The 25,736-nt window shown below is 58.5% G+C and overlaps 1 protein-coding gene across 1 annotated transcript in view; it reads left to right on the forward strand.

Annotated features, from left to right (window-relative positions):
- Nucleotides 1–25,736, forward strand: part of NCOR2 (nuclear receptor corepressor 2) — a 237,784-nt gene that overhangs the window by 77,459 nt on the left and 134,589 nt on the right. The window contains exons 3-10 of the mRNA XM_031948456.1: nucleotides 4,354–4,482; nucleotides 4,789–4,873; nucleotides 15,594–15,792; nucleotides 16,007–16,181; nucleotides 18,209–18,370; nucleotides 19,578–20,063; nucleotides 20,166–20,405; nucleotides 21,122–21,820. Of these exons, the coding sequence (XP_031804316.1) occupies nucleotides 4,354–4,482; nucleotides 4,789–4,873; nucleotides 15,594–15,792; nucleotides 16,007–16,181; nucleotides 18,209–18,370; nucleotides 19,578–20,063; nucleotides 20,166–20,405; nucleotides 21,122–21,820 (2,175 nt within the window). The remainder of the gene's footprint in view (nucleotides 1–4,353; nucleotides 4,483–4,788; nucleotides 4,874–15,593; nucleotides 15,793–16,006; nucleotides 16,182–18,208; nucleotides 18,371–19,577; nucleotides 20,064–20,165; nucleotides 20,406–21,121; nucleotides 21,821–25,736) is intronic.

Genomic DNA, 25,736 nt, shown 5'->3' on the forward strand with positions numbered 1-25,736 from the left:
GAGAGAAGCGCCGCAGGGCCTGCCCTCTGGGGGCTTCCGTTCTCAGGGGAGTGGGGGAGAAGGATGTAACTAGACACAGAACAGACACGGGGCTTAGCCCAGATCCGTTCGGTGTAGAGGCACAAGAAACCTTCCTTCCTCCTCTTCCCCCTTCTTCTTCCCTTCCCTGTTCCCCCTTCCTTTGCCCCCAAATTTCAGAGCTCCTCTCTGCCCCCCAAGGCACTGGCCTCGGCTTGTGATCCGTGGGCAAGGGTGCTTCCTGCAGTGCCTCAGGGCCCTGGGTAGGGGTGCCCCGTGGGGCAGGGGTGCAGGGGCTCTGTGCTCCTTGACCAGCTGTGGATCCACCACAGAGCGGGTCAGCGTGAGCCGAGCAGGGGAAAGGGCGCCTTACAGGAAGGATGGGGTGGGGGTGAACTTGAACTTGCTGGTTCAACCCTCATCCCTCTTTCTAACTGATGCAGTTTTCAGAAGCCTCTGGCTTGGGCATCTTGAGGATGTGGGTTCAGATCGTAGCCATTTACGCTAAATACCTTTGAATAAGTCAGTTAGCATGTTCTGCTTGTCGAGCTCCTCTATCATTTCTGAGCTATCTTGTGGCCCTGAATTTTTTTCTTTCGAATTTTTATTTTTCTTTAATTTATTTAGTGTTTTGTTTCCCCAGTTACACATAAAAACGATTTTTAACATTTGTTTTTAAAACTCTGAGTCCCGGATTCTCTCCCTCCCCCCCTCCCATTGAGAAAGCAAGCACTTTGATATGTTATACATAATGTAAGCACGCAAAACATTTCCATAAGTCACATTGTAAAAGAAAACCGAGACCAAAAAAAGGCCCAAACTCAAGAAAAATAAAGTAGAAAAAGCACGCTTCAGTCTGCCTCAGTTCCTTCTCGGGGGAAAGATGGCATTTCCCATTAGAAGCCCTTCTGAGTTGTCTTGGGTCATTGCATTGCTGAGGAGAGTTACGCCACTCCCAGCTGGTCATCTCGCGGGGCTGCTGTCACTTTGTACACGTGCATTTCACTTTGCGCCAGCTCATGGAAGGCTTTCAGGTTTTTCTGAGAGCATCCTGCGCCTTGTTTCTTGTCGCACAATAATATTCTTTCATAATCACACGCCATGATTTGTTCAGCTGTTCCCCAATCGATGGGTGTTTCCATCGTTTCCAATTCCTTGTCCTCAGAAAAGAGCTGCTATGGATATTTTGGTCCAGATATGTCTTTTTCCTTATTTAAAATCTCCTTTGGGATTGAGGCGCGGCAGTGGTGTTTGCTAGGTGAGAGGTATGCACGGTTTCGCGGTGCTTTGGGCATCGTTCCAAATTGCCCCATAGAATGGCTCAGTCAGTTTATGAGTCTACCAGCAGTGTGTTAATGTCTCATTTTTCTCACATTTCCTCCCACGTTTGTCATTTTCCTTTTCTGTCCTACTAACCAATGTCGTAAGTACTTCAGAATTGTTTCAATTTGTTTTTCTCTAATCATTAGTGAGTCATATTTTCTCACATGGCTGCAGGTAGTTCATAGCTTTTGATTATCGCCAATTGGGGGAATGATTCTTATTTGCATAAATTTGACTCGGTGGTCTCTATTTCAGAAATGTGGTCTTTATCAGAGAAACATACTTCAAAAATTTTTTCCTAATCACTCTTACTGTGTTTCTCCCGTTTATTCTGTTTTCTCTCTCTCCTTTTGCCCTGCCCCTCCTCAAAAGTGTTTTGCTTCTGAGCATCCTGTCCTTGAATCTGCTCTTCCTTCTGTTACCCCACCCCACTCAAATCTCCTTCCTCTCCCAGATTTCTGTACCCAGTAGAGTGGCTGTGTTATTGCGACTTGGAGCCAAATCAGATGAAAGTTAAGTTCACTCATTGTCTTTTTGTCTCCCCCTCCCCTGTAAAAGTATTTCTTATTTCTCTTTTTATGTGAGATATTTCATCCCATTCTACCTCTCCCTTCTCCCAGTACGTTCCGCTGGCACCTTATTATGATTTATTATTATTGATTTATACATTTAAAAATTAATTTAACTTTTTAGATGTTGTCTCTCCACTTTAATTCGCACGTGTTTCCTCTGTGTATACTCCTCACTGCCTCAGCAATGAGAAAGTTTTCATGAGTTACAGGTATCTTCCTCTGGAGGAATGTGAACAGGTTAACCTTATTGAATCCCTTATGATTTTCCTTTTCTATTTATCCTTTTTATGCTTCTCTTGAGTCTTGTATTTGAAAGTCAAATTTCCTATTCTATTCTGGTCTTTTTATCAAGAATGCTAGAACAGTTCTCCATTTTATTGACTGTCCATCCCCGTCCCTGAAGAATTGTGCTCAGTTTTGCTGGGAAGGTGATTTTTGCTTGTAACCCTAACTACTTTGCTCCCAGAACATCACGTCTCAGTCTCCCAGCCGTTTAATGCGGAAGCTGCTAAACCTTGCGTTATCCTGAATGGCTTCATGGTGCTCGCACTGCTTCGCTTTGGCTGCTTGCGGTATTTTCTCCTTGACCTGAGGGCTCTGTGCTACCGCTAGGAGGCTTGGTTTTGGATGGATCTCGCCTATGATGCGATGCGTGGGTTCTTTGCATTTCTGTTCCACCCTCTGGCCCTAGGAGACCAGGGGAGATTTCCTTGACAGTTTCTTGAAGGATGGCATCTGTGCCCTTTTTTCGAACTTGGCTTTCAGAGAGCCCAACAATTCTTACATCATTTCTCCTGGACCTGTTTTCCCGGCCCGGTGCTTTGTCCATCGAGATGTTTCACGTTGTCTTCTACTTTTTCATTCTTTAGGTTTTGTTTTACTGTTTTTTGGTTTCTCATAAAGTCGTTAGCTTCCATTCACCCAATTCTCATTATTCACACGTCATTTTTTCAGTGAGCTTCTGCACCTCCTTTCCCACTTCCCGCTGCTACTTTTTAAAGAGGTTTTTTCTTGGCTGAATTTCTGTGCCTCTTCTTGCATTTGGGCAGTTTTGCTTTTCGAGTTAAATTTCTCATCATTCCTTTGCATCACCTGTTTCCCTTCTCGACTTTCTTCTACCTCTCACTTGGTTTTCAGAATCCTTTTTGAGCTCTTCTTTGACCTGAGACCAGTCCGTGTTTTTCTTGGAGCCCTTGGACAGAGAAGCTTTGACTTTGTTATCTTCTGAGTGTTTTGATCTTCCTTGTCCCCATAGTAACTTCCTGTGGTCAGATTTTTCCCGCTTGCTCATTCCCCCAGCTTGGTGTTGAGGTGGGGCCTCCTTTGGGGGGGGCACAGCGCCCCCAGATCTTGTAGGTGCCGGTGCTCGGGCCTGTGAGTCCCTGCCCGGATCTCTGAGGGCCCCCCCGGAAGCTCGGGGAGCCCCCGCCCCTCCCGCCTCCGACCCCAGCCTGCACATGCAGGAGCCCGGGGGAGTGCCCCCCCGCCTGCCCAGGCCATCCTCTGGGCGGCCAGCCTTGGCTCCCGGCAGCAGGGGCCCCGCTTGTCCCAGCGCCGAGGCCCCCCCTTCGCTTCCTGTTCGGCTCCTCGCTGGAACATCCTCAGCTCGCTTCTCTGTCAGGTGGGGAGGCAGCGGGGAGCCCCGAGGTCAGGCCCAGCCTCAGGCGCTTCCGAGCTGGGGACGCCGGCCGGGGACTCTGCTGCAAGTTGGGGCGCGGGCTCCCTGTGGCGCTGTGTGAAGCCTGCGGGGAACGATTAGCAGGATGGATCTAGAGAAGCGGGGGCAGTGCACGCTTTTCTCAGGCTTGGGTTTCCTGCGGCCCCTCGCCTCGGGGCCTCGGGGACCTTCCTCCTGGGGCCTCCGCAGCCTTCCTTTCTCTCTTGGCCATCCAAGGGCCCGACCCACGGGAGGCACCTCATGGGGGGCTTCTGTCCGAGGGCCATGCATCCGCCCTGCCCGGCCCCGCCAGCCCCAGGCACCCGCCCTCCGCGCAGGCTCTCTGGCCACCAGGGCCGCCGGGAGCAGCGGGCGGATCTCCGCGTGCCCCTTCTGTGTGCCCGCTGCTGTGCTGGGCAGCCTCCCGCCCTCACCGGCGGGCAGTGGGAGCCGCTCTGCCCAGGGCCCCACAGCAGGAAGTGTCTGAGGCTGGGCTTGGCGCTCCCCCCCCTGCACCCCCTTCCACCCGCGGCCGCACGCCCTCTGCTTTCCACCAAGAGCTGCCCGGTGTGAGAGCCCCGGCCCCTGGCACGGAGGGCGCGACTTTGTGCAGGGCCTGGGCCGGGGGGCCACGGGGGGGCAGACAGGTCCAGGCCCAAGTCCCGCCCGGGCCGCCCCGGCTGCCGAGGCCCCTGGGCTCCTGCCTCCATTTCCGGGTGGGGGCCAGAACCCTGGCCTCGTTTGGTCCCCCCACTAACCCTGGCTCTCCCCCTCCTCTCCTAGGAAGTGGGCCTCCTGGAGTACCAGCACCACCCCCGGGACTACGCCCCCCACCTGTCCCCCGGATCCATCATCCAGCCCCAGCGCCGGCGGCCTTCGCTGCTGTCCGAGTTCCAGCCTGGGAATGAGAGGTGAGCACGGGGCCGGGGCTGCTTCTGGGGGCTCTGGGAGCTCGTGGGGCCTGCCCCGTGATTCGGGGCCTCCTGGCGCTGGGGCCGCTTCTCTCCTTGGGGCCAGAGAGGGCCTGAGCTCCCCTGGGACTCTGCCCGGGATGCCCCTTGGGAGGGAGCTCCCAGGAGAGGAAAGCCCCTCCCCGACGCAGGGCAGCACCTTCTCTGGGTTTGTCCCGGTCTGGAAGGTGCCCCCAGCTCTAGGCCCTCCCAACTCGAGGCTCCCTCCGCTCTGGGTGCCATAAGCTGGCTCTCCCCGTCCTTTCAGGCCGCGCTGCCCTCCATGGCCCTCCCTGCAGCCTGCCCTTCGCCGTGGGGCCGCTCCCCCGCTGGTGTCCCTGGTCTCCGGGCAGGCCCAGCAGGGGAGCCCCCCCTCCTTCCTGAGAGGCCCGAGGGTCTTCCCGTTTGCCCCCCCGCAGCCGAGGGGGCGTCCCCCATGACTCACCCCCCTGTTGTGTAGTTCACTCTCACAATACCTGGGGGAAGCAGAGGCAGCTGGGCTGAAGGGGGAGCCTTGAGTGCTGGCTAACGGGTTTGGACCCCCAAGACTGAGAAGCAGTGAGGGCCGGAGGGACCCCGGCTGAGGCTGGGGCTCAGGGAGGGGGGAGAAGGGAAGTCCAAGCAAGGAAAAAGCCTTGGGGGGGCCTTTGCCATCCGTGAAGCACCTACTGTGTGCCAGGAGGCCATTGAGCACACAGGCAGAAAATAGGGTCCACCCCGTCCTTGGGGGAAGGAGCAAGGGTGGGGGAGATAGCCCTCGAGCCCAGGGCCTCCTGCTCCTCACTGCGAGCTCCCCATCCGTGCCCGCGTAGGGCAGGAGCAGGGGCCGACACTGGGGGCAGCCCTTGGAGCCTCTGTGGGGGGTGGGGAGGGAGAGAAGGAAGGAGAGGAGCAGGAGGAGGGGGCAGTGTGGTGGGGGGAGGGGACTGGGGAGCCAGCTCTTGGCAGCAGTTTGGTCTTAAAGAGTCCATGCTGTGAGTGTGAGGGGCTCCTTTGGCCAGCTGCCAGACCGGCCAGGCCCTGGGGGGTGGGCAGAGACCCCCATTCCCTGCCTCAGTGGGGGGTTGGCGGCCTGTGTCCGTCTGTCTGTCCCGGCTGGGGCTCTGGGCCTGCCGGCGTGTCCCGCCGGTGCTGTTCGCCCTCCCAGGCGGCTCTGCCCCTCCGTCACCTGGCGGTGCCAGCCTAGCGGACTCTGTGGGCGGGCAGGGAGAGGCTTTCTCCCGATGGCGGGGGCAGTGTCTGTCTGGGATGCTGGGGAGGAAGGGAGGGGCCTCCCAAGCTGGGAAGAGCCAGGCGGGGAGCCCTCCAGCCTCCTTTCTTCCCCAAATTCATGTGGGAAAATAACTAATGAAAGGAACAGCTGGAGGCAGCTGGGCTCGGGCTTCCTGTGTCGGAGGAGGCTTTTGGGAAAGCATCTTTTTGGTGGTGCTGGGAGGGCGGGGGCCTGTGCCGGGGGGCTCCCCCTTCCTCCCCCCCCCCCCCCCCCCCCCCCCCCCCCCCCCCCCCCCCCCCCCCCCCCCCCCCCCCCCTGCCCTGGCCAGAAGCCTCCCTTTGATCCAAGGTGCCTGCGCCTCCAGCAGAGACCTGTCCCTCCTCCCTCCCTGGGCGGGCGGGGAAGCAGCTGGGGTGGAAAGAATGCCGGGCCGGGAGCCCCAGGTCTCAGGCCACAGTCCTAGGCCAGGGGCCGGGGCCTGGCCTTTCAGGCAGTCACCCATCCCCCGGGCGCGGCTGGGCAGGGCTCAGGCCCCGGGGCCTCCTGGCCGGAGGGCAGTGGGGCGCGCCCCCAGGCTCTGGAGTCGGCAGTCCCTCTCCAGGACCTGGGAGACCGAAGTTGGGCTCCTTGGCATCGGGCCCTGGGCCGGCTCTTGGGCAGCTCTGGTCGCCGGGCCCCTTGGGAGTGCTGAGCTTTAACCCCGTCTCCCAGCCCCCTCCTGGGGGTCATTGGGAGGGACCTTGAGGACCCCTGCCTTCTCCTCCAGACTGCCGCGGATGGGCACCCCCCACCCTTCGTACGTTCCTTTGTGGTGCTTATTACAGGGCCTGGCACGGAGTCGGTGCTTCATAAATGTGATGGGCGGCGATTGGTGATTTAGCACTCAGAGCACGGGGAGGAGGCTCCAGAGCACGGGGAGGAGGAGGTTCCAGAGCACAGGGAGGAGGAGGTTCCAGAGCATCAGGGACAATCCCTCAATTTACAGAGAGATCCAGGAATTGGCCCTGGGTCACCCAAGTAGTAAAGAGTGAGGCAGGATTGTTGTTCAGTTTTCTCCCCATGACCCCATTTGGGGGGTTCTTGGAAAAGATTCGGAGGGTTTTGCTGTTTCCATCTCCAGCTCACTTTACAGATGAGGAAACTGAGGCAGGCAGGGTTAAGTGACTTACCCAGGGTCACATACCCAGAAGTGCCTGAGAAAGGATTCAAACTCAGATTTTTCCGAGTCTGGGCTGGGTGCTCTAGTCACTGTGCCATCTGGCCGCTAAGGGCAGGGAGGATTATTTTGGAACCTTCCCAAATGGGTTCCTTTCCAAGGAACCAAAGAGTTTTTTTCTCAGTAATTTTTATATTTTTTTTCCAAATCCATGTAAAGATAGTTTTCAGCATTCATTTTTGTATGGCTTTGCGTTCCAAATTTCTCTCTCTCCCTCCCTCTCTCCCCTCCCCGAGACAGCGAGCAGTCTGACCCAGGGGCATTCTGTGTAATTCTCTTGATTGTATTTCCATATTTGTCATGTGCAAGGAAAGTCGACCAAAATGGGAAAAAATCTGAGAAAGAAAGAGAAAACAAAGGAACAAATGTGGAAGTAGCGCGCTCCCGTGCACACTCGGCCTCCGGAGCGCCGTTTTCTAGCCCAGGTCTGTGGGCCTGGTCTGAATCAGCTCATTGTTGACGAGAGCCACGTCCGTCGGACTCGATCCTCTGATAGCCTTGCTGTTTCCCTGTACGATGTTCTCCTGGTTCTGCTCCCTCCACTGCCTTCATATGAGTCTTTCCAGATTTTCCAAAATCAGCCCACTGACCAGACAATAGCATTCCACAACCTTCATGTACCAGAACTTACTCAGCCATTCTCCAACTGATGGGCATCCGCTCAGTTTCCAGTTCCTCGCCACTGTGAAAGGGCTGCCACAAAGGGCTGCCCTTTCCCTTTTTTATGATCTCCTAAAGACTTAGTTAAAAAAAAAACTTTTAAAATTCTATTTTTCTTTTAAATTCCCTTAATTTTTAAAAACATTAGCGAGGGTTTTAGCCAAATGAGTAAATTTTGTCTTGTGGGCATCTCCTGGGCAGAAAATTTCCCCCCCCGTTACTTCCCACTTAGCCCTGGGGGTAGAAATATAACAGGACCGGGTTTAAAGTGGGGGGGCTGATGAAACTGAAACTCTTAGCAAGAATGTTTTCAGGGGCTCCCTTGTGGGGTATGGCTTGGACAGTAGCATAAGGGTAGGGAGAGACTCAGCGTCCACATCCTTCATTTGGCAGGTGAGGAAACCAAAGGGCTCGGAGGTCATCAGATTTAGTCCCTAGGCAGTTTCACTAAGGCCCCAAATCCGCCCCCCAAACCCCCTTTCTACCCCCCCTGCCCTTGGGAGGAAACCCTAAAAAAGATTCTGTGACTGGAACCCAGGCTTTCCCACTTTCTTATCCATTTCCCCCCAGAATTTGTTTAAAAAATGTATTTTTAGAAGAAGTGTTTTCTCTATCCTCCCCATTTCTTGTTTGCCTTGTCAGTCCTTGATTCCCCTTTCTGAGAGAGAGACAGAGACAGAGGCAGAGAGAGACAGAGAGAGAGAGAGAGAAGAAAAAAGGAAAAAGAAGACAGACAAGAAGAAAACAAGAAAAAGGGAACAGAAGAAAGAAAGAAAGGAGAAGAGGAAAGACAGAAAGAGAAGAACAGAGAAAGAAAAGACAGAACAGAACAAAAGCCAAAAAAGGGGGAAAAAGGGGAAAAGAATCCCCTTTCTCCCATGGTCTAAAGGACATCACCTCCAACCTTCCCCACACCCTCCCCCCCAACTTTTTCCCCTGGGACCATCCCATCCACCCCCTAGCCAAAACTCCAGGATTACAAGGGAAAAACCTTTCCAAATCCTTCCCCATAAGTGGGGCTGGGTGGGATTTCTGTTTTATTTATCTCTTCCCTCCTCTCTCGGTAATCCCTTGGCCTTTCCACCACGGGGACAACGGACTCAGAACACTCCTCATCCCATGTCCCTTGTACTTCCTGGACAGCTTTTCTAAAGACATGCCTCCCCACCCATTGCATTGTGACAAAGCAACTTTTCACACTTCAGTTTCTTGATCTGTGAAATGGGCATCTTATATTTCAATTTTAAAAAATTATTTCTTTTGGCATCTTCTTCATTTCTAAATATGTTCCCGCCCACCCCTAAAAAGCAGGGAGGGGGAAGGAAAGTAGTTCAGAAAAATAAACCAGCCCAAGGGAAATTGAAAAAGTATGTGTAATGTTTTCCCTTCAAAATCCCTGACCTCTGTAGGGACTATGTAAACTATTGTTATCCACCCCCTCACCCTGTAACAAGGAGCCATGGAACTCAGAGCCAAGAATCAGGTTCTGGTCTTGGGTCTCTGTCTCTCTCTTCCTGTCTTCCTCCCTCTTCCTTTCTCCCTCTCTCCCTATATCTCTCTCTCTCTCTGTCTTTTTTCCTTGCTCTTCCTGCTACTTTGTCTCTGTCTCTTTCTCTCTTCCTCCCTCTTCCTCTGTCTCTCATCTCTGTCTCTCTCTGTCTCTGTCTCTTTTCCTCCCTCTTCCTCTGTCTCTCTCTGTCTCTCATCTCTGTCTGTCTCTCTTTGTTTCTGTCTCTGTCTTCCTTCCTCTTCCTCTGTCTCTCTGTCTCTCATTTCTCTGTCTCTCTATCTCTCTCTGTCTCTCATCTCTCTGTCTCTCTATCTCTCTGTCCTGCTCTCTGTTCTTGTCTCTGGTCTCTGCCTGTCTGGGACCCTGGCACCTTTCACCCAATCCGGGGGGGACCCATCTGAGGCTCCCTTTAACCCCCACTAGACCCCCTCTTGCAGGGGTCACGTCTCCCAGGACAAACCCCATTCCTCTGTCCTCCAGGAATCATCTCCTAAAACCCCCTTGGGCCTTCAGGGCCCAAACATGGGGCGGGCGGGGGCCCGGAATTTTAATGTCACCGCTGGCACAAGCTCCGTCAATCATGTCTCTCTGTTAAATTTTCTTTTCATTACAAAAACCCTCTTCTCTCCCTCGTCCCCAAGGGGCCTCGTGGGGTCGCTCCCCCCTCCCTTCCCCCCCGGGGCGGCCCATGGTCCCCCACCCCTCCTGGGAAGGGTTACCCCCTTTCCCCCCCCTCGCACCACCCCTCCTCAAACCGGGGAAATTTCCCTGGGGCCCCGCCTTCTCCTCTACTCCCTTTGGGACTCCCAGGAAATTAGAGCCGGGTAAAACCCTAGGGGGAAAAGAAAAAAGAAAAAGAAAGGAAAAAGGGAAAAAAAGAAAAGGGGGAAAAAGGGAAAAGGAAAAAAGAAAGGAAAAGAAAAAAACGAGGGAAAACCAAAAGGAAAAAAAAGGGAAAAAAACTTTATATTTTCCAAGTAGTTCAAAAACAAAACCAAAATTTTTAAATTTCCAAAAAACTGTTATTCTCCCTCCCCAAATTTCCCAATCATTTAAAATCCTTTCCTGGAAATCCCCGCCCTCAACTTTAGAACCTCATCTCCCACCCCTGTCCTCCCCCCTAAGGCCCCGGGCAAAACTTTTTCAAAACAAAAACTTTACCGGGACCTGGGACTTCCTCCCTTTGCACTCACCTAGGCCCACCCACACACCACTGGGCACCCCCCTAAAACCCCACCCAAAGGGTGACCCCAAAACCGGGAAACCAGGGCCGGGCCCCACAAAACAAACCTGCCCGGGCCCTCAGGGGAGGCTTCCCTTTGGCCCTATTTGCCCTTAAATCCCCCCCCTGGAAAACCTTCCGGGATAGGGAAAAATTTTAAATGCCTTTGGAACCTTTTTTTTTCTTCCCCGTTTGGGTTGTTTTCTTGGACCAATTTCCTGGGGGGAATTTGGGGCCCCCGGGGGGGGGAAAAACCCCGGGGGTGGGTTTCCCCCTTGGGGGGATGTGGGAAATTGAGGGTTTTCTTCCCCTTTACCCCTTCTGGGGGTCCCCCATTTGTTGGGGGGGCCCCTAAAAAGGTTTTTAAAAGGGGGGAAATTTGATTTTTTAAAAAGGGGGTTTTTTGGATTTTTTGGTTTTGGGGTTTTTTGGGTTTTTGTCCCCTCCAGGGAAGTAAATTCCCGTGTTCCTTTCCCACAGGGAATTATTTGTTTTTTCTTTCTTCCTTTTCCTTTTTCCCTTTCCTTTTTTTCCTTTCCTTTTTCCCTCCCCTTTCTTTTTCTTTCCCTCCTTTTCTTTCCTTTCTTTCCCTTTCTTCCTTCCCTTCCCCTTTCTTTCCCCCTTTCCCTTTTCCCCTTTCTTCCAAAGTTGGAGGGAGTGGGTTAGGGGTTTGGGTGGGTTGTGGCCAGGGTTGTGTTTGGGGAAGGGCCCCCGGATCGGGGCCCCTCCCACTTCTCCCGCATGTGGGGCCCCTCAAATTTTTTGGGTTCTGTTGCAGGGGGGGCCTCTGGGGTTGTTCTGTGCGTTAAAAGCAAGATCCGAGGGCCCTAGGCCCCTCCCCCCAATTTTGGGTGTCCCGAGGTTGGTGCTGGGTTTTCCTCTCCGGGTGGGTGGGGGAGGGGAGGGGGGTTCATAGGGGAGGAAAGGAGGGTTTAAGGTTTCCTTTCTTGGAAGAATTAAACCCCTGTGTTTGAGGTTTGAAGTGTGCCTAGGAAAAAGGCTCTGGGCATAAAAGGGCTTGGCCCGGAGAGGAGGTGAGGTAAAGGGTTTCGGAGGCCGGCCCAGGGGTGAGCCTTTTGGGGGGGGTTTTAAGATAAGTTCCCGGGCCCCTGGGCCTTTTTAGAAACGGTTTTGTGGGAAATGGGGGGGGGTGGCCAAGGTTGCTTCCGGGAGGGGGGAGGGGAAAAAATGTTGGATTTGGGGTGGCCCGAACCCCTCCCCCAGGGGCCTTTTTCTCCGCCCCTCCCATGGGGCCTAGAAAATACCTGTGGGTCCCGTGGGGTGGGGGAGGCGGGGCCATTTGCCCTACCACCTCTGAAACCCCCACTTCCATTGGGTTTCGCCGGGTCCGGGAGGGGCTCCTTTTTTGCATGGGGCTTGGGGAAGGACCTCCGGCAACAAAAATTTGTTTTTAATTTTCTTTGGGTAAACTTGGGGAGGTGGGGCCTTTCTCATTGCGGGATCGACCTGGGAGGTGGGGCATCCATTGCAGGATAAAAACCTGGGAGGTGGGGCATCTCATTAGCAAACAAAACCTGGGAGGTGGGGTACTCTGGGATAAGGCCTGGGAGGTGGGCGCCTGCTTGGGACACAAAAGGGGACATTACACAGGGGCCCTCCCTTCCCAAGGTTTTTTGCTTCCTTCTTTATAAAACAAATGGTAAACAAGGGGAGGGAATCTTCCTTGTTTGGGCCTTTGCTTCCCTTCCTTTGGGAAAAGGGTTTGGGGAAGGGGTTGAAATTTTTGTTTTTTCCCCAAAAAAATTTTCCCTTTGGGGGGGTAAAAAGGGGACCCAGAATCAAACTTTTGGGGGTGATGGGTTTTATTTTGGAATTTTTTTTTTTTTCTACCTTTTTCCTCCCTTGGGAATGGGAATGACACCCCGCCCGGGGCGGTTGTTAAAGCTTGCCCCACCTTCAGCCCCGGGGGGGGGGGGGCGGTCCTCTGCTTTGAAGGAGGGGTTTGGCAGGAGAAAAAGGGGAGGGAGGGGTGCCCTGCCCGGGCTTCTACACCGGGCCCTTTCTTGGAATTCTGGGCCCCCCGAACCTCGGGGCATCCCATGGGGTCCGCCTTTTTCCCGGGTGGTAATTCCTTCCCCCTCCGGGGACCAAAATTTCCTCCCTCTACCCTCTCCCCGCCCCGTACGGATCCCGGTTGGGGGCACCCCCTGTCGGATGGCCCCCGAATTTCCCGGGTTTACCTTGGGCCCCACCCTCTGGCCCTCGCCAGGCTTAACAAAAACCTTTTATCCTCTTTTATTTTTATTTAACTCCATTTCACAAAAAGTCTTTCCACTCCTCCCCAAAGGCCCCCCCTTGAAAAAAAAAAAAAAAAAACGGTCTCAAACACTCCGCCCGGGTCTGCCCAAGGGACCTCACAAACACCCCTGTCCCTTCTCCCCCATCCCAAATTCACCTCGGCCCAAATCCTTTCCTCCGGACCCTGAGCCCAAACAATTTCCAGGCGGGCCTGTTGGACTGCCCCCTCTCCCCCTCCCCCTCTGGCCCAAACCCAGACACAAAACTCTCCAAGGGTAAAACCCCCCCCTACCCGGCCCCCGCCCTTTCCCAAATGGGCCCCCCACCCGGGGGCCTCCCCCTGAAAGCCCCTCCTCCCCGGGTCGCCCTTTCCACAGCCTTGCGGGAAAGGGAAAACGGGGGGGGCCCCCTAAAACACACAAAGTGTTTATGGGCCAAAGGAATCCCATGAAATGGGCAGAAACCCTTCATTGCTGAAGGATGGGGGCCAAAACGGGGCAGGAGAAACCTAGGCCCCACTTTTCCCGGCCAGGCCCCTTTCCCCCGCCCGAAAGCCCTGTCGGGAAAAAGCGAACCGAGGGGCCCCAAACCTCACAACCACCCACACCCGGGGCCTTAGGGGCAGGGGGCGGGGAAGAGAGGGGACCGGGGGGGCCTTCTTTTCCCAGGCATGGGCAAAAAAGGGGCTCCCCCCCCCTCCCCAGGGCCCGTTCCCCGACTTTTTGGGGGGTCTGTCCCCTTTTCCCATTTCCAAAACGTGGGGTCCACCCCCCTATGCGGTTCCACCCACGTTTTCCCCCCCCCCAAACCCCCAAAGCCTCTCCTCCCTCCAGAGGGCTGGTGGCCACGGAGGCTCTTTACATGTGGGGTCTGGACCCCTTTCCATACCTTAAACCATTGAACAAATGGGAACTAAGGCAGAAACAGGTTGGGTGGCCCCCACACCAGCAATGTCTGGGGCCGGTTGACCTCGCTCCCCCCCCACCTCCATCACCCAAAATCGCCAATCCTCTCTCTCCGCCCCCTTTTCCATAACACCGGCCACGAATCCCACTCACCAACCACGCCGGGCGGACCCAAAACCCCCCCCCTCCCACCCAGTCTTCCCCTCCAGGTTGGGGACTGGCCCGGACCGGATCCTCCTTGTCCCTGGGCGTCCCCTGGCCCCGAAGGGCGGCCAGGCCAGGGGGCTTCAGACCCCCCTGAATGGCCCTCCCCAGGTTCTGTGGGGGACCCTCATCCGCCAGATGCCTGGGCCCTCTCCTGGGTTTTTCTGGGGGTCCCAGGACCATCCAGGTCCCCCTCTGGTTTAACAAATAGGGAAAAACCCCAAGGTATAACCTCCCTTTTTAGAAGGAAGGACCCCAACCCACCTCCCCCACCCTCATTTTTAGAAACAGGGAACCAAACAGGGGCCAAGGCTGTGGATAGGGTAAAAATTTCGGGCCTGTGAATCTGAGGGGTTTTGCTTTTCTGTTTTGTCCCACCTGCAAAATTGGGGGGGTTGGGATTGTTGTGGGACCCCTTCATCCCTCCCCAGTGTTAGGGGCGGGGGGTCAGGCGGCCCCCAGGGGAGGGGGGTGGGGTTTGCGGCCTGAGAGGAAAGGGCCTCAGGACGGGTCCGCCTCCCCTTTGTAGGTGAGAGGCTGGGCTTGGGGTGCAGATGGAGGGAGGGGTTGGGTGTCTTGGGCAGTGGTGTGTGTGTGTGTGTGTGTGTGTGTGTGTGTGTGTGTGTGTGTGATTCTGTGTGTGTGTGTGATAGTGTGTGTGATTGTATGTGATAGTGAATGTGTGTGATTGTGTGTGTGTGTGCGCGCGTGTGATTCTGTGTGTGTGTGAGATAGTGTGTGAGATTGTATATGATAGTGAATGTGTGTGTGTGATTGTATGTGATAGTGAATGTGTGTGTGAATTTTTTAATTATTGTGTTTGTGTTTTTGTTGTGATTTTTTTGTTTGTGTGTGGTGATTTATTTATAATGTGTGTGATTTTTTTTGTAATTTTTTGATAATTTGAATTTAATAGATATTAAATTTTATTTTAAATTGTGTTTAAATATTAATTGTGTTGATTTATTAAAGGAAATTTTTTGGGGTTTGTATTTATTATAATTTTGTATTTTGATGTGGGTTTTATTGGTGTGAATGTTGTGTGATGTGTGGATTGTGTGTGATTGTATGTGAGTGAATGTGTGTGTGATTGTGTGAATTTTTGTATGATGTGTGTGGAGTGTGTGTATTTTGTGTATTGTATGTATATAATTGGTTGTGAGAATATTGTGTGGGTTATAATGGTGAAATTTTTTATTGTTTATTATTGTTGAATTTTTGTGATTTTTTTGTTGAGATATTATATGTGTGGTTGTGAATAGTGTGTGGATTTTTTTTTTAAAATATATTTTTTTAAAAGGATATTGGGAAGGTGTTTAAATTTTTTGATTTCTGGGGTTTCCTTTTTTTCATTGGATTTGGGGAAACTTTAAATTCTTCCCTTTTAAAATTGGGATTCCTTTTTTTGGGGGGGGTTTTCTGTTTTTGGGTTTTCTGAGAGAAAAGGTTTTCTTTCCCTTTTTCCCCGTTTCTTCCTTTTCCCTACCATCGCTCTTGGGTTGTTTTCTATTCTTTGCTTTTTCTTTTTTGTTTTTTGTTTCTTTGTTTTCTTACTTGTTTTTTCTTTTTCTTTGTTTTTCCCTTTTGTTTCTTGTTGTTCGTTTCTCTTTCTTTCTTTCTTTTTCTTTTGCTCTGTTTTCTTCTTTGCTCTTTCCCTTCCCCTCCCCTCCCCCTCCCCCTCCCTCCCTCCCTCCCCCCCCCCCCCTTCCTCCCTCCCCTCCCTCCTCTCCCCCCCCTCCCTCCCTCCTCCCCTCTCTCTTCCTCCCTTGTTCCTCCCCTTCTGTCTGTCTTGCTCTCACTCTTTCTCTCATTTCTCCCGTTCTCTCCCCCCTTTGCTCGCACATCCTCCCTTCCCCCTTTCTTTCCCGTTCTTTGCCCCCCCAGTTTCCCGTTGGGAGGCTGGCCTCTTCATTGCCGCACGACTTGCCCGGGCTGCCCGTGGGAACCGGAGCGCCCGGGCTCATCGGGGAGGCGGGATTTCTGACCTGCTTTGCCCGGCTGTTCCGGGGGCCGCCCCCTTGGCCAGCGTTGAGCCGCCCAGTGGGCGCGGCTGTGCGGGCGGGGGGCGCCCCGGGCGGCTTGTGTATGGCCAGAGAATCATTGTGCCGGGCCCCGTGACGCCGGGCGGGCGGAGGCCGCGGGGGCGCCTCGTGCTCCCTCCTCTTCCCTGGGCAGCTGGCGGCCCCTCGGGGACGGCTCCGCACCGAGAACTCGCCTTCTCTTGGGGTTGGGCCCCGGGGCCTCAGTCGGGCTTTTGAGCCTCGGGCTCCCCGGAAACCTGTCTTGTGGGACTGCAGGCTAATCTGCGCGGCTCTCGTAGGCCCCGGGGCCCTGCGCTCAGCCGCCTCTCCGGGCTCCCTCGCCGCACCGGCCGGCCATTACCTTGGGAAGATGCCCCTCCCCCGGGGGCTCAGGCCATGGACAGACGGTGACCACCCGGTCGGGGGAGGGCCCGTGCTGGTGGTCGGAAAGGTCTCCTCCCTGCTGGCTGGAGGCTGACTCGGGGCTTCCGGTGGCCCAGAGCTGGCCCAGAGCCAGGAGGCCCCGCTGACCCGAGCCGTGAGCCTGCCACGGGCAGCCTCCCGGGGGCCGCGCCGGGCGCCAGGACCTTCCCCCGGTGTCGGGGCTCAGGCTCCCCCACCCGCACTCGTCACTCGGGAGCCCCGGCGCGCCTGGGGTCTTCTCCAAGGGCTTCCAGATGCCTATTCCAAGTGTCAGTCAGGGAGTGCATTGAAGTCCTGCTGTGGGGGGGGCACAGAGAAGGGAAGAGACCCTTACCGGACCCTGCCCGCGGGGAGCTCCCATCCGGGCACGTAGCACAGTCGCCCCCAGCCCGTGCCCACGCACGCCCACAGAGGCGTACCGGCCTCCCGCACACGCACGCACGCCTCACGCAGACGCCTGCACACACACACCACGTTCGTGCCCCCAGCTCCACGGAGAGCGCGAGCTCTGGGGGGCCCGAGGGAGCGCGCCCAGGGATGGGGGCCGGGGCGGGCGTGGAGACCCCGGAAGGGAGCGGCGTGTGCTGGAGACGGGAAGGACGAGCCGGGGAGAGCTTGTCCTGCCGCGGAGGGGCTCTCTCTCGTTCCGGCAGGCAGTAGGGAGCCAGCGCCGCTTGCCGAGGGCAGCGCGCTCGATCCAGCTTCCAGAGAAACCCATGTGGGCCGCCTGGGCAGGATCTTAGGGCCCATTTGAGAATTTGGGGCACAAGTAGGTCGCCTAGATGGAGGAAGGGATCCCCGAGCGAGGCAGGGACGCAGCATTTATGAGTCGCTTGCTGTGCGCCGGGCTCCCCGGGGTTTTACCTGTGAGCCTCCCAGTAACCCCGCGCCCGCCCTCCTTTGTCCCTGCCCGGAGGCACAGGAGAGCGAGTGTGGCCGCCGGGCTCTCAGAGTCCCCTTGGGATGGGCCAGGGTCCCCGGTGGCGCCAGGCACGGAGGCCTGGGGGTCCCGGGGCTCACCCGCTCTGCCCTGGCCCTCGCAGCCCCCTGCCAGCCCCGCTCCTCCCCTACACTCCCCTCTGACTCTGAGATTGGCAGGATGACTGTTCAATCCGGCCCAAGCCAGGACACATTTATTAAATGCCCGCTGGGTTCCGGGCCCTGTGCCAGGGATACAACGCAAAACCCAGCTTTTGCCTTCAAGGAACTCTTGTTGGGGGCGGGCGCCGCTCAGGGGCTGCCTCACGGGTGGGGGGGTGGGGGGCTGGGGGGCGGGGCTGGGCAGGGTTCTCGGTGCCCCTCCCTGGAGAACTGTTCTTCGTCTCTGGGCAGCGGCCAAAACCCGGCCGTCTCGCTGGGCTTGGGATGCCCCTGAAAGTGGGGGGCTGCCTGGGGCTGCCAAGTGTGGCCAGCCCCCACCCCCAATGAGGGAGCCGGGGGCCGGCCCCGACGGCCTGTGCCTCGCGCTTCCTGGCTGCCCCCCCAGTCTCCCCTGCTCCGGCTCCCTCTCGCGACCCCACAGACACCACGCGTCACGAGGTCAGCGATAACCGGGAAGGACAGTGGCTGATAACGCTTAAAAACACATCACACAAGCCCAGGAATGGCAGGAAGGGACCACCTTGGGAAGTGAAGCCGTTGTTCCCTTCCCTGAAGGGCCGGGGCTGCGCGGGCCTCCCCGGGACACCTGGCAGCTGGGAAGGGCCGTTCTCCGGGGCGGCCTCTCTGGCCCCCACAGCCGCCCCCCGGGCCCTGGCCGCCCTCAGGGCAGCGCAGGGCGAGGGGCTCGGCCCCGGGGAGGGCGGAGGGAGGCCCTGGGTCTATGGGTTTAGCCACTGGGGGTGGGCCTGCCAGCTCTCCGGGCTGCCATCCGGAGCTCGCCCGGGCTCTCGGAACCTTTGCCTCTTCTCTCCCTCCCTTGGATGCTAAAATAAGGGACAGTGTGGAGATGATGCATTTATTTTTCTTTCCTAATGACGTGGGTGTGTCTGTCTCTCTGCCCTTTCCCACCTCCTCCCTCCCTTTTTTCAGCATGAGCCGGGTTTTTCCTTTCAGCTTTTCTGCGAACCTCGCCAGCCCCTCGCAGCCTCCTGGGCCGAGCTCCCGCGGCGCCTGGGCGGGGGGTTCTGGCTGACGGAGGAGCTGTGGGGGGGCTTCGGGGAGCTCGCTGCCACCCTGGCGGTTTGCTCCGGGAACATGTTTCTGGTTTCCCAGCCCGTAATTGGCCCTCCCTGATGGAAGCATCTGGCGCAGGAGACCACAGCTGGCCGACCCCGTGAGGCCCCCAGGAACTCTGGGAGGAGGGGGCTGCGGACCCTGGTGTCCGAGGGGCCAGGCCACGTGGGGGCGAGGGCCGAGCTTGGCTCTCAGCTGCGCTGCCCGGCCTGAGGCTCAGACTCCCCCTCTCTGCCGTGGGGGGCTCGGACTAGATCAGCTTCCTAAAACGGGGCCCCTGCGGAGGAGCGACGACTTGCCGGGGAGCCATTGGCTTGTCTGCCAGTTTCGTGCCCCTTTGTGTCCCGTACACCCGGGGTCGGACTCTCAGGTGAAAAGCGGTGGGGAAAGTTTCAGAAGCCGTAGACGCGTGGCTCCTTCCAGCTCCAAGTGGATTAACTTGAACCGTCAGCCCCGCCAAGCAGCTCTTTCCTTCCCTTGCGGAGCTTTTCCTGGCCAGTCACCGGGGCTGGTAGCGCGCCTCCCTTCTCTGCAAGGCTCTCTGGGCTGTGGGAGGCCGCTGTGTGGCTCGAGTCTCCTCGGTTCTGCCCTCTCGGCCTTGCCGTTGGCCGGGCAGCGGCCGGGCCGAGCGAGGGCCCTGGCCGAGCCCGAAGCCTGAGGGACTCCCCCGTTGCTGGGCATTGTTTTAGGGCTCCAAAAACCAGCTTCTGGGCAGGGGCGGGCACGGCTTCTCTGACCGAGGCTTTGGGGCGTTCCCTCCTTGGGTCAGAGTTTCAGCGTGTCAGGAGGCATTAAACCCTTTTTCTTGGCTTCACTTTCTCCGCTATCTCCCCCTCCCCTACCTGGCGAGCCCGGGAGACGCAGGTCCCCGTCCCTCCCTCCCCCGGCCCCGGGATCCTTCCTGTCCGGTTTGGGGTCACTCCGCACGTGCTCGGCTCTGCTTCCTTCTGCCTCGGTTCAGCTACAGCTTCTCCTGCTTTTCTGAGTCCCCCGCGGCCGCCATTTCCCAGGTCCCGGCACCCCGCTTCCTTTAGCCGATCCCCTCTCCCTGGGCCCGGCGTCCCTCCCCTCCCTGCCGTCCGGCCCCCGGCCACCTCCCCCGGCCTTCACCCTCCGTACGGGCCCTCCCCCGGGCAGGAGCTCCTCCAGGCCCCGTGTCTCCTCCCGTGCTCTGTCCTCCAGGCCGGACCTAGACCCCTCCCGGGCCCAGGGCCGAGCCCTTTCCTAGCGAACCGTCCTCCTCCTCCAGCCTTCCCCCACCGTTCTGCGTCTGAGCCGCTCTCTTCCCTCCTGCTGGGGCGGCTTTTGGGTCTCAGACGGTCCCATGTGCCCCACCCCGGCCGTGTCCGTCCCCTTCCCGGAGAGGAGGAGGGGGCCCGTGTCCCCGCCCGGGAGAGGGGTCGGGGGCCGGCCCGGCAGCGCTGTGCGCACGGTGCCCAAGCGGCCGACGGGAGCTGGCAGGGACTCCCCATCCAAGCTCTCTTGGGCCCGCCACCCCGGGGCTGCTGCCAGCGCGGCTCGCCGCGGGCCAGCCCCTCACCGTGCCAGCATCTGCTCGGGAGCTCGTGCCCAGAGCCTCACTGGGGTCATTGATGACTGGCGGGGGGCTGGGGGAGGGGGCGCCCACCTGTCGTTGGCGCGGAGCCCCCGCTCTCCTGGCGGGCGTCCAGGGGAGGGAGGCAGTCACAGGATGTCGCCCACAGCCAGGATGGGGCTCTTGGAGGACTCTGGGAACGCCAGTTGGTCCTGAAAAAGAATGCCAGCCTTCTGTCCTCCCTTGGCCAACTGCTGCGTGGGAGGGCTCAGGGCCGGTGTGAACTCCTCCTGGTGTCCTCAGCCCTCGGAGGAGCAGCTGCCCGGGCACGGAGCGGGGCTCAGGTTACCCGTGGGCGTCCTCTCCCCACTCCCGGCCTGGCCCCCCAGGAACGAAGGGGCAGAGCCTCCGGGGCCGGGGGACCGCAGCCTGCCCGGAATGAGGGGCCGGGCCTCCATGGGCTTCTCGGCCTGGCCTCGGGGGGCTGCGTCCGAGTCCTGCCTCTGCTGCTCGCTCGCTGCCATCTTTGGCAAGCTCCTCTGGGTCCTGGACTGAGGTCCTCCTCTTTCCTCCTCATGCTCCCTCCTCCCCCAATTTCTGGCCCTGTCCTCCCTGTGACCTCCCTCCGAGTCCTGGCCCTCGAGGCCCAGAAGCCGCCCCCCCCCCCCCCGCATGGGCAGGGGTCTGCCAGCCCCCGACGGCTCTCAGCTCCCTCCCTGTTGTGCCGGCACCGGTCTGCCCTGTGGCTGTAAGCCCCCCGAGCGCCAGGGGCCGCCCGGCACACAAACTGGGGTTCGCACATGGTCCGTGATGGAAACGCTCGGCACTTGTTAGGCGCCTACAGCGAGCCAGCTCCGGGCTGAGCAGTTCTCTGCCGTTCACACCTCGGTGACTTAGAGCAAGTCCCTTCACGCTGCCCCCTCCAGCAGGTGCCTCCGGAAAGTGAGACTTGGGTCTTATGGGGCGGGGAGTCATTGGGGAGGAGGGAGATTCATCTCCTGCCTCCAGGCCCCGGAGTGCTCCCCTTCTCCCTTGCTCTCTGCAAGGCTCCTTCCAGGTGCGCTCTCCTGGGAGAGCCTGGCTCTCTGCCTGCCCCCCCCCCCCCCCCCCCCCCCCCGTGGGTGCTCCCCCCGCCCCGGAATTCTGCCCCACGCTCGCCTTGAGTTTCGTTGGTGGGTGGATCTGGGCCTGGGAGACCCCTCGCGGCCGGGCGGCCCTGGGTGTGCCTCGGGGCCCTCCTCTGTAGCATCGGGGCATGAGCATCATTGTGGTACAGGGCGCGCTGCCTCCGCTCCTTCTGTCCCCGCTGTGGCCGGGGCCGCTCTGTGTGGGGCTTTCGGACCGATGGAGACGGTGGTGCTCCTGCTGCTGTTTTACGGGGCGTGTGGGGGGCGATGAGGAGCCAGTGCTCCTGGCCCCTCCTGGACCCCTCCCCACCTTCGCATCCCCTCCCCTCGTCCCCCGGGCGCTCCGGACAGAAGCCGCCTTTCTTTCCCTCGGCTCTTACTTGCTTTCAGGACAGCCCAGTGCCCCGCAGACGGTCAGCGCTCAGTGGATGCTCCCCAACGTGGCCCAGAGATGGGAGGGGGTCCTGGTGGGGGGCAGGGGGAGGCGCGCCGGCCCCCAGGACTGCCCGGGTGGCCGTGGGAGATCCCCTTCTCAGGCCTCTGCCCCCTCCTCCTCCTCCGCAATGTGGGGGCTCAGTCTGGGTGTCAGAGGTCAGGGGCGGACACCCGGCCGGCCCTGGTGACCCCTCCCTTCTGCTTCCTCCCCAGCAGGACCGAAGCCTGGCGGGCAAGCTGGAGCCCGTGTCGCCGGCGAGCCCCGCCCACGCTGAGTCCGAGTTGGACCTCTTACCGCCCCGGCTGTCCAAGGAAGAGCTGATCCAGAACATGGACCGGGTGGACCGGGAGATCACCATGGTGGAGCAGCAGATCTCCAAGCTGAAGAAGAAGCAGGTAATGGGCTGGCCTCCATCTCGGGGTGGGGTCTCCCTAGGTCCCGGGGGCACTCCTTCCTGCAGCCAGGTTCTGGGGGCACTGCCTTGGGCCCTCTGGCCCGTGGACTTGCTGTGTCCCCTGTTCTAGGAGCCCCCAGCCCTGACTTTAGGCTGCACAGTTCCTGTCCCCGTCCAGCAGCCCTAGAAGGCACAGAAGTGCAGCAGGGAACAGGAGCAAAAGGGGGTCCGCCCCCCCATACCCCCCAGCCAGTATTCTCATTCTTGCCACAAAGAGGAGGCCGGTCGGTGTCTGTGGGACCAGGGTGGAGGAGCAGGGCCCGCGTGCTGATGCCCCCCAGAATGGACGGGGCGTCGGGCTGGGGCCTGGCCTTAGGGGGCCTCTGGAGGCCCCTGGGCCTGCTGACCACGTGGCCCGGGTGAGGAGCCTGCGCCCAGCGCGGCCCAGAGAGCTTCTCCGCCAACTAGTCCCAGACCCCTGCGTTGGGCCGCCTCGTCTTCCCGAGGTACCAAGGAGCCGGGGGGGAGATCGTGGAGCAGCTGTGTCTGCCAGGCCTGGGCCCAAGGCCCGACGGAGGGGACGCAGCATCTGGCCCATGAGACACCGGAGGCGGCGGGCGGGCAGGGAGGGCTCCCTGTGCCCTGGGTCTGGGCTGGAGGAGAGGGAAGAAGCTGGCTGGGGGCACGGCCCCAGGAGCCCCCCTCCCCCCAGCCCCCTGCCCTGGGGCCGGCCCAGCTCCCCTTCCCTGCCCAGGCACCTCCTTTGCCCTGCCGGCCTCTGGTCACTTACAGACGATTGCCCGGACCGACTTTACAGCGGCTGCTGGGCTGCGTTCTCAGCATTGCTGATGGGGCTGAACTTGATTGTAAAGATTTGAGACCAAAGATCTGATTTTACACATGAGGCAATTGAGGCACAGCCGTGTTCCTGACTTATGACCAAATCCAGAAGGAGCTCAGAGCCTGACCCGGAGGAAGGCAGGGCTCCAGCCCCTCCTCCGCACCCCCAGCCCCTCCCACCACGGCCTCCTTAGACCCTCCCCCTCCTCCCCCTCGCCTTTCCCATCTTCTCCTTGGCTTCCCCTTCCCTTCCCTTCCCTCCTCCCTTTACCTCCTCTTCTCCCTCCTCTTCTCCCTCCCACTTTTCCTCCTTCCGGTTCCCTTTTCCTCCTTCCCGTCCCCTTTTCCTCCTTCCTGTTCCCTTTTCCTCCTTCCCGTCCCCTTTTCCTCCTTCCCGTCCCCTTTTCCTCCTTCCCGTCCCCTTTTCCTCCTTCCGGTTCCCTTTTCCTCCTTCCGGTTCCCTTTTCCTCCTTCCCATCCCCTTTTCCTCCTTCCGGTCCCCTTTTCCTCCTTCCCATCCCCTTTTCCTCCTTCCCGTCCCCTTTTCCTCCTTCCCGTCCCCTTTTCCTCCCCTTCCCTTTCTCCTTTCCGGTCCCCCTTCTCCCTTTCTTTCCCCTCCTTCGCCCCTTTCAAATTTTTCCTCCCCCATTCCCCCCTCACCCCCTCCTCCGGGATAAACCTTCCTCTTCCCCCTCTCCCCTGGGCCGGACCCGGTTCTCGCCCCCCCCTCCCACTTGGGCACCAGGGAGGGGGTGAGGGGTTGGGCCTGGGGCCCCGGGGAGCTTCAGGGGCCGGGGTCCACCTCAAGAAGGAGGGGGGAAGGGGCCCCAAATCGGGCTCCGGGCTGGAAACCCCCCGTGGGCCCCCCCTCCTCCCTTCTCCTCCCCTTAAAAAAACAGTAGGCAGGGCTGGTGCCCAGGCCCCCTGGGGCCTCCAGCTTCAGGGGCCGCCCACTTCCTGAGGAGGGGGGGGGGTGTTAAAGGGGCCTTTTCTGAACCCCCATTTGGGGTGTCCCCTTTCTCCACACCTTTTCTTTCTTGGGGCCCTTCCTACCCCCTCCTTCTCCCTTGCCTCCGTTTGGGAAGGCAAGGGGCTTGATTTCTGGGGGTCCAGAATTCCCTTCGAAACCCCCACACTTTTTTCTCTCTGTTTCTGTCTTGTCTCTCTCTCTCTCTTCCCTGCTCTGTTCTTCCCTTGTTCTGTCTCTCTCCCCCCCTTTCTTCTCTCTCCTCTCTTTGTCTCTCTCTCTCTCTCTCTCTGTTTTCTCTGTCTCTGTCTCTGTCTCTTCTCTCCCCTCTCTTTCTGTCTCTGTCTCTCCCTGTCTCTCTGTCTCCTGTCTCTTCTGTCCTCGTCTCTGTCTCTGTTTCTCTCTCTCTGTCCTTTTTGTCCTTTTCTTCTTGTCTCTCCTCTCTCTTGTCTCTCTCCTCTCTCTTGCTTCTCTGTCTCTGTCTCTGTCTCTCTCTGTCTCTCTCTCTCTTCTCTCTTCTGGTCTCTGTCTCTATCTGTCTCTGTCTCTTCCTGCTCCTCTGTCTCTTGTCTTTGTCTCTCCCTCTCTCCTTCTGTCTCTGTCTCTTGTCTCTCTTCTCTCTTTTTGGGTCTCGTCTCTTGTCTCCTCCTCCCTCCCTGCCCCCTTTCTTCTCTGTCTCTGTCTCTCTGTCTCTGTCTCTCTCTCTCTCTCTGTCTCTCTGTCTCCTTCCTGGGTCTCTGTCTCTGTCTCTTCTCTCTCTTTTCTTCTTCTCTTCCTGGGTCTCTGTCTCTCTTTTTCTCTGTCTTTCTCTCTCTCCCTTTCCCCTTTCTCCTTCCCCCTCCCCCTCTTCCACCCCAAACCCCCGTCCCTTTTCTTGCCCTGCCTGGGGGGTGCTCTGCCGCCCCAAGTGCCTTGGGGCCATTCCCTTTGGGGTGGACACCCCCCGGCGGGGAGCCCACTGTCAGCCCTCCTGGCACAGCTCAGACTTGGCAGGATCCAAACTCATGCCAGGGGTTTCCCGGCTGCTCATTGATGGTCCAGCAGCGCCACCTGTTGGCCATTTTCCTAAAAAGACCTAAGATCCCCACAGGCCTGTGAATGGAGCCGGGGTCCCTTGCTGATTTTCAGCCTTGAGACTCTGGCCTCCTGCCCAGTCAGGGCTGCCCGGTGCCCCTGGAGGACGGCGAGAAACCTGCCGGAGGCGTCTGCCCCGACCGGGCAGGACTCCCTCGCCCCCCCCCCCATTTTGGGTCTGTAGACCCCCCACCCCACCCCTTTGGCCCTGGGCCCCGCTCCGAGGTGGGCGCCGCCGTTGCTGGGGCGGGGGCCGCACTCCCCGTTTCCCGACTTTGCCCAGCGCTCTTGGCTGCGTTCTCCGGGCCTGCATCCAGGGGGCAGCCCCCGGGCGGGGCCCCTCCTTTGGGGCTTTGGCCCCTTTCCTCTGCAGGGTCCCTGGCCCCTCAGAAGGTTTGTTGGGCTTGGTTTGGCGGTCAGGCAGGGTTTCCGGGGGCCTCCGTTGTGGATTAAACGCTTATTATACTGTGGGAGACACGGGGATCGCTAATTCGGGGGCATCAAAGCAATTAGATTTCTGGGGCCTTAGTGGTTTCCCAAAGGGGCCCCCAAAACAAGACTTTTTCCTGTTTTTTAAAACTCTCTGGCCTAATTAATCAGGACGGTCACGAGCCCCCGAACTTCCTAACGTTCTGGGAGGTGCTTTCCTTCCTAGCTCCACGGGGGGAGGGTTTGAGAAGAGAGAGCGGCTCATGGGGGGCCTGTTCTCGGAGCCCTTCTCAGAAGAAAAAAAGCCCGGGGGATCTGTCTGGCCGGGGAAGGGAGCCCCATCGGACACTGGCCCGGGGCCCGTGAGGCTGGCCCCCGGGGGAATAGCCTCGGCTCAAGGTTCTCCCCCCCCTTGGTTGGCCGGTCTCGTTCTCCCCGGGCCGCCCGGGAAGGGCCCAGGTGGGCTCCGGCCCTGGGGGACTTTGCACGGCCCCCGCCCTCCCGCCTTCCTGTGCCCCTCGGGCGCGGTTGCCTTCTCCCAAATGGGAAGTTGATGGCCAAATGCAGCTGTTCTGGGGGGAGAAGAACACCGGGAGGGCAGAACCCG

Source organism: Sarcophilus harrisii, chromosome 1, assembly GCF_902635505.1.
Source record: "Sarcophilus harrisii chromosome 1, mSarHar1.11, whole genome shotgun sequence".
NCBI lineage: Eukaryota > Metazoa > Chordata > Mammalia > Dasyuromorphia > Dasyuridae > Sarcophilus > Sarcophilus harrisii.